Source organism: Phaeoacremonium minimum, assembly GCF_000392275.1.
Source record: "Phaeoacremonium minimum UCRPA7 unplaced genomic scaffold PA7_03_scaffold_415, whole genome shotgun sequence".
Taxonomy (NCBI): Eukaryota; Fungi; Ascomycota; class Sordariomycetes; order Togniniales; family Togniniaceae; genus Phaeoacremonium; species Phaeoacremonium minimum.
This window is the reverse complement of record NW_006921317.1, coordinates 330,989-338,018: the sequence shown is the minus strand read 5'-3', so window position 1 is coordinate 338,018 and position 7,030 is coordinate 330,989. Positions and strand designations below refer to the sequence as shown.

The 7,030-nt window shown below is 49.5% G+C and overlaps 2 protein-coding genes across 2 annotated transcripts; one reads left to right on the top strand and one right to left on the bottom strand.

Moving 5' to 3' along the window:
- Positions 1-797: 797 nt before the first annotated feature.
- On the bottom strand, positions 798-1,529 carry UCRPA7_5582 (putative zinc finger protein; the record flags this gene model as incomplete). The annotated part of the gene is made up of 3 exons (XM_007918127.1): positions 798-919; positions 1,000-1,324; positions 1,374-1,529. The coding sequence occupies 3 exons, from the start codon at positions 1,527-1,529 to the stop codon at positions 798-800; spliced, it is 603 nt and encodes a 200-aa protein (XP_007916318.1).
- A 2,348-nt stretch (positions 1,530-3,877) lies between these two features.
- On the top strand, positions 3,878-6,430 carry UCRPA7_5581 (putative vacuolar protein-sorting protein bro1 protein; the record flags this gene model as incomplete). Its single annotated transcript, XM_007918126.1, has 5 exons — positions 3,878-4,155; positions 4,211-4,640; positions 4,693-5,844; positions 5,895-6,329; positions 6,389-6,430. 5 exons carry the CDS (start codon positions 3,878-3,880, stop codon positions 6,428-6,430), a joined length of 2,337 nt encoding a protein of 778 aa, XP_007916317.1.
- Between the last annotated feature and the right edge of the window lie 600 nt (positions 6,431-7,030).

Sequence of the window (7,030 nt, the reverse complement as noted above, 5' to 3'; positions counted from 1 at the left end):
AAAAAATGATTTTGGCACAGTTTGCCTTATCGCCTTCCGTATTCAAGAGAATTATTGAGCTAAGGTACTTTGCTGTCCTGTACATAATGATACTACGGGTCTCTCGCGATACCGCACCTGGCGCACTCCGGGAAATGCCATTGGGTAGCGACGACACCAGAGAGTTGGTTCCGAGTTATCTTCTCCCGCACTTCCAAGCTTCTTTCGCCACATCTCTACCGGCCTGGTAGTTGTCATGCTGGCTGGTGAAACTTAGGAATCTGAGAGATCAACCTAATGACCTGTTTTAGCTCTCCTTCACCGCTGATGCTACCCCACAATCCTGAGGCCACTGGCAATGCCGGGTGCTAGCTCTTTAGAGTGTGATCATTAGTTCCTTTCCGAAGAGGCAACATCGTAAACAAATTTACTGAAGAGCCACAACCACCGTCTTGCCTATTCCATGTGCTCGGAGTGAATTTGAAAAAATAAAGAATCAAAGTTGCTGCTACTACAGGTGCTCTGCATTAAGTTCCATCCCCATCAACAGGAAAGCAATGTGCCGGTTCGCTAGAAATCTTCATTGCAATAGAGAACTCCAGAACAAGCGAAAGGCCATGTTCATCTACAAATACAAGTCCCGTTCATAAATAGAAACCTAGACCGAGGACCTCCTACATGAATATCCGAGTTCACGAACTCCAGGCTTCTCAGAAAGAAGAAAAACGGACAGCATTGCACAATAAGTTTGCATCCAACGCCATCCTAGTTTAGAAAGTAAGCATCCGGTTGCTATTAACCATGCTATAAATGCCTCGCTAGACATTATCAAAGCGAGTGAAACCACAGCTCTCGCTCTCCAGGTGATTAATGATACCAGCCAGGTTCTTGAAATCTTGGCGACAACCAGCATTAGGACAATGATACAAGTTCTGTTGGTCTAAAACGATAGTCAGTTGACCATCCCAAAATCTTCAAATCTGGATTAACACCCGAGTTTCGAAAAGGGGCAGAACTTACGGACTGGCGAGTTGAGATGTTGGTTCAGGCTGTTGAGCGCTTTGAATTCGCGATGGCAAAGACGGCATTCATAGCCATAGCCATTCCAAGCCTTTTTTGACGCTTCGTACTGCTCGGAGCCAGTCCATCCAATAATGTTTTTCGAAATCAGTCCACCAGGATCCTTGAGTCTGACGAATCTGTAGATCGAGTCACGGTCAATATGGGAGGCTTGAGGGCAAGCCCCGTTCTCGAGGTGATGAATGAGTCCAGTTGCTGTTGTGAAAGCTTTCGAGCAAAACGGACAGCCGATGGTCTGGCCAAGGTGAGCACGAGATTTCAGGTGCTAGATCAGGGTTAGTGTTGTTCGCAGGAAAACGCAATTGCTATCGTACCATTCTGATGTTGTTGAGGTTCATGAAGGTCCGATCGCAATCACGGCAGTAATGGTGGTCGTTGATCTCGTGATCACAGGCCATCTGATCGGAAGGCCATGACTCCCTGCAGTCACCATAGTGACAGACATCCTTGAAATGATTGACCGTGCTCATGTGTTGATGACGAGCTGCCTCAGTGCTAAACCACTTGGGACAGCAATCACACTCGAGTGGTGGGCGTAAGTGACCTGTTACATCACAATGCTGCTCTCGCGCTTTCCAGCCCGCCGGAAACGTCTTATCACAAGACCAGCACTCGAAGTCCCAGCCCATTGTAGTCTCTTTTTAACTGCTAGGACTCGACCAGACGATGGGAGATAATTAGGCGTTCGACTAGCGCCACCTAGGCAGATACGGCGGAACTTAGACGTAGGTAGGCTCTATTTGCTGAGAGCGGAGATTTTGTCTTGCTCAGGCCGGTCCAAGTCAAAGTCAAGACCCGAGGAAGACATGAGTCTTCAGAGACGAAGGATAGAAACCTGAAACGATGGAGGGTAATGGCCTGATCAAACCAGGATCTTGTGCTGAGATTCTATCGTCTTATCAGACAAGGCGATGATCCGCCGCGTTTAAGGCAATATTGCTTTTTGTTGTTCTGGCCTCTGTTCTCCAGGAAACAGCCGAAGCCGGGGTAGGAGGCAGGAGCAAGCCTTGAAGAAAGCCCGATCTTGTCAGAATTAGAAAGAACCGCCTGTGTAATGTTCCTATCTGCGTTGGCAGTCACGACTCACAAGGGAGGTCTTCCACAAGAAGGAAGGGTTATGTGAAGTTCTTGTTGAATTTCCATATTTTTGAAACCCAGTTTTCCATTTATGGTCACCTTCAAAGTCGAGCTCAATAAAATGACCATTGGGATTATTGATCGATACTGTCGTTCCTCTTGTGCTTTGACAGCCTCAAGAAATGACGAAGATGGTACACCATTTGGTTTCTATTCATTCAATGGAAAGCTATACAGACAGATGCGAGTTCTGTGCCACTTCCCTACATGCAGCTATAGAGGAGGCCGCAATATCGGCCTTGCATATCAGAATGCCTCGTTTACGTCTGACGTAGGGTTTCGAATCTTGCGACTAATAGATGGAAGTGAATTTTACTACTGAGCGGCATTCATTATCGCGGCGATCTAAGGAACACAAGCTCAACGGCCATTTCAGAGACCAGCGGCAACGGGCCGCAAGTCACAATCCTGGGTAGTTTGATAGTCTCACAAGGCTGTCCCCGTCCAATGGACCTGGACCCCAACCAATCACGCCCTACAAGGGATGATATTGGGGTAGCCAAGTCTCTCATTGGCTGTCACCGTCACGACAACCTGCATAAGCTCGACGAGGATGTGCAAGTGTCCGCCAGTTAAGAGATCCATAGGCATTCAGTTGCAGTGGTAATTGACTGAAGCTCAGCAAACAGTCCATTCGGGAGTGCAACTTTCCCACTGGGATACTGTGCCTGCATATCGCATCGCACGTGTGGCTTCCTCGCATCGTTTCGCAGGTCTTTCCATCGAGTTGATAAGTAGAAGGGTCAGGCACCAAAGATCAAGGATGAGTACGCATCTGAACGATGTACAAGTGCAGGCCGTCCTGTCGAATCAGAGCGATGGCTGACAGGGCAGAGGCCGGGGTAGTCGTATCTTCAATCTCAGTCATTGAAGTATTTGGCCTGGCGGCTAATTCGGTTCACCTCTCTCGGTACTTGACTTGACGAGGACCCAGGCCGCGCTGATATTTGTTAAGCATGATGGAGAGTCTGGATTTCTTCGGTGCAAGGTACTTTGATTTAAACAGGCCGCTTCAATTGCCATCGGTCTTTGTACCCAAGTTTTAGCGCATGACCGCCCAACCTTGCCAGTACCATTAACGACCAACCCACGTCACAAACCCTGCCCCGCTTTGCTCGCCAGGTACCTGCCTACTTACGGTATCGACCTACCTACCTTACACCTCGTTCATTATCAGCGGCTACAGCTCTCGGCGGCTACAGCACGACCGCCTCTGCCTTACCTTCAACACGTCGCGTGAATGCATATGACGATTTCGAAGAATCTTCCGACCGTCCTTCTCTCCTGCGCCGACGTATTGTGATCCCGAAACTACTACCCCGCGCGGGTTCCTTAACTCGCGACGACAATCTGCCATCAACTCGCCTCACCAGACAGACATCCTCGCTAAGGTCCACGTCACACTATGCACTCACTGGCAGCTGTCTCCAAATCTCGACTGCTACAGCTGTAGAGTGAAAGCAAGCTCGCAGTCGCCTATACCCACGCCATATCTTACAACCATTCGCCTGATCCGTACGATTACGCCGTTCCCTACGCCGGCCCTCCGCCATCACACCTCGTCAGCTACCCGGGTCCGTTTGGCAGCAGTACGATAGGCGCATCACGAAGAAAGACCGTATCCGTGAAACGTTGTCGGACGTGAGGAACTGTCATCCCTCACTGTAGGAAAGGCAGGAACATGACACAGTCACCCATGATCTCGGTGCCTCTGAAGGCTACCAATGAGATCGACTGGGTTGCGCCGCTCAAGTCTTACATACAGAATACATACGGTGACGACCCGGAAAGATATGCAGAAGAATGTGCGACCCTGAATCGCCTGCGTCAGGACATGAGAGGGGCCGGGAAAGACAGCACCGCTGGACGAGACCTTTTATATCGGTACTATGGTCAGCTTGAGTTATTGGACCTGCGCTTCCCTATCGACGAACAACACATCAAAATATCTTTTACGTGGTCCGTATACTCGGTCATTGCTCTGTACCGAAAGACGAACTGACAGTATGATTAGGTTTGATGCCTTCACTCATAAGCCGACAGCGCAATATTCCTTAGCTTTTGAAAAAGCGTCTATCATATTTAACATCGCTGCCGTCTTGTCATGTCATGCCGCAAATCAAACACGGTCAGAAGAAGGCGGCCTAAAGACTGCCTACCACTCGTTCCAGGCGTCGGCCGGCATGTTCACCTATATCAATGAGAACTTCCTGCACGCACCTTCCTCAGATCTTAGCCGCGACACTGTTAAGACACTGATCAGCATTACACTGGCCCAAGCCCAGGAGGTGTTTCTTGAGAAGCAAATAGTAGATCAAAAGAAGGTGGGCTTGCTTGCCAAGTTAGCCAGCCAGGCGGGCTCGCTTTATACCCAAGCCGTTGAAGGTGTCCAAGACAATGTGAACCGGGCTATTTTTGAGAAAGTATGGCTTTCAATGGTCCAAGTACGTACAGTCCTGTCTTGTCTCTTGAGATGCGCGCTAACATATGGAAAAGGTCAAGGCAAACCTACTAAATTCTATGGCCCAGTATTTTCAAGCCCTTGCTGATGACGATGCAAATTCCCATGGAACAGCCGTTGCAAGACTTCAGTTGGCCGAGAAATTGGCAAAGGAGGCCAACAGGGTGGCTAACAACTTTCCCGGTTCCATGCCCCCGAGCTCGAATCTTCAAGCGGATTGTGGCACTATACTAAGCGATGTCACCAAACGACATCTCTCCACCGTTCAAGATAAGTTGAAAGAGCTGTCGAAGGACAACGATTACATCTATCATCAGACAGTCCCGGCAGAGGCAAGTGTTGCTCCAGTAGCAAAGTTACCTGCTGCAAAGCCCATCCCGGTGAAAGATCTTTACGCAGGACAAGATATCGAGCGCATAACGGGGCCAGACTTATTCGCCAAGATTGTGCCATTGGCTGTTACGGAATCTGCAAGTCTTTACGACGAAGAGAAGGCCAAGTTGGTTAGAGCAGAGACAGAGCGGGTAGATCTTGCGAACAGCGAGATGGCTGCGAGTCTTGATTACTTGCGACTTCCAGGTGCACTACAAGTCTTGAAAGGAGGATTCGATTCAGACATCCTACCAGACGAGGACTTCAGGACGTGGTGCGATGATGTTGCAGGACACGAGAACCCCATCTCCATTTTCGACACTCTCCGGATAGAAAAGGATGCTATCATTTCCATCTTGGATAGGAGCTCGAAACAGTTGGATATGGAGGAAAGTGTCTGTGAGAAGATGCGGTCGAAATACGAAGGCGAGTGGACACAACAGCCTAGCTCAAGGTTAACGACAACATTGAGGAGTGACATTCGAAATTATCGCGAGGCGTTGGATGAAGCTTCGCGAAGTGACGGCCAATTAGCTGCAAAATTCCGTCAAAGTCAGGGCGAGTTCGAGGAAATGCGCTCGGCAGCCCAGAACGGTGACGTGGACGGTTTATTCCAGAGCGCTGTGAGCAAAGTTAAGGCCAAGTCGAGTAACATCGGGAGCCCAGCAGTGGAACAGCCAAATCTTCTTGATGCGGACTTCGATGACAATGGCCCTAGCGTGATGGAACAAATTAGGAAGGTTGAGGAGATCTTGAAGAAGTTGAATCTGATCAAGAGGGAACGCAACCAAGTTCTCAAGGATCTTAAAGAAAAGGTACGCCTTTTGCGCCTCTCGAACTCCTTGACGTCTGTTAACTTTGCTAGGTTCACAATGATGACATTTCAGAAATTCTGATTCTGAATAAGAAGTCGATCGCCAATTTCGAGAACCAATTGTTCCAGTCTGAACTCGAGAAATTCCGCCCCCACCAGACCCGTCTAGTGGCAGCTAATCACAAGCAGTCAGCTCTCATGAAGGAATTGACAGCTACATTCAATAGCCTCCTTCAGGACAAACGTGTCAGAGCCGAGCAAAGCAAATACGAGTCAATTCAGCGCCAAAGATCTACCGTCATTAGCAAATATAGGCGAGCTTACCAGGAGTTCCTGGACCTCGAGGCGGGCTTACAGAGTGCAAAGCGTTGGTATACTGAGATGAAGGAAACTGTCGAGAGTTTGGAAAAGAATGTCGAATCATTTGTTAACAATCGACGATCTGAAGGAGCTCAGCTCTTGAATCAGATCGAACAGGAGAGAGCTGTGAATAAAAGCGCTCAAGCAGAGCTGGAGCAGGAGAGACTCCGGGGACTAATGGATAGAATGTCGATGGCATCGCCTTCTTCACCACCAAAACCGTCTAATCCATCCCGGCCTGTACCAACACCTCTGTCCTTCTCGAATTCAGAACCAAGGTATCCTCAAACGAACTTTGCAGGACAGTACCAGGTCCCAAGTTCCCCGCCTCCTCTTCAGACCAATATCCCTCCGGCAAACTACATGCCTCAGTCCGCCAATCAAAGCTACCAGGCCACTTACAATCCAAGCAATTATGGACGAACGCCAGGTCCAACTTCCCCACCACCAAATCAGACATCTTTTGGCAACACCGGCTTCCGACCTGGGCCGGCCTCTCCTCCGCCTACACAGACATCCTTTGCCCCGCCAGGTAGACCTTATAGCACCTATGGCAATCCGCAAGCAGCAACGACACCACAAACATATGTGCCACCAGGTTTCGTGCCACCTCCGCCACCTCCAGGACCTCCTCCGCTAGGCCCACAGCAGACATATCATTACGGCGCTGGAGGCTTTGGCTATGGGTCTCAGCAACAGCAACAACCACAGCGGCCTGGCTCTTCTCAACAGCACACTCAACAAGGTCAGGCGGATCCCTGGGCTGGGTTGAATGCATGGAAGTGAGCAGTCAGGAATTAGTGTATAGGCATGGGAGTGCAAAACAC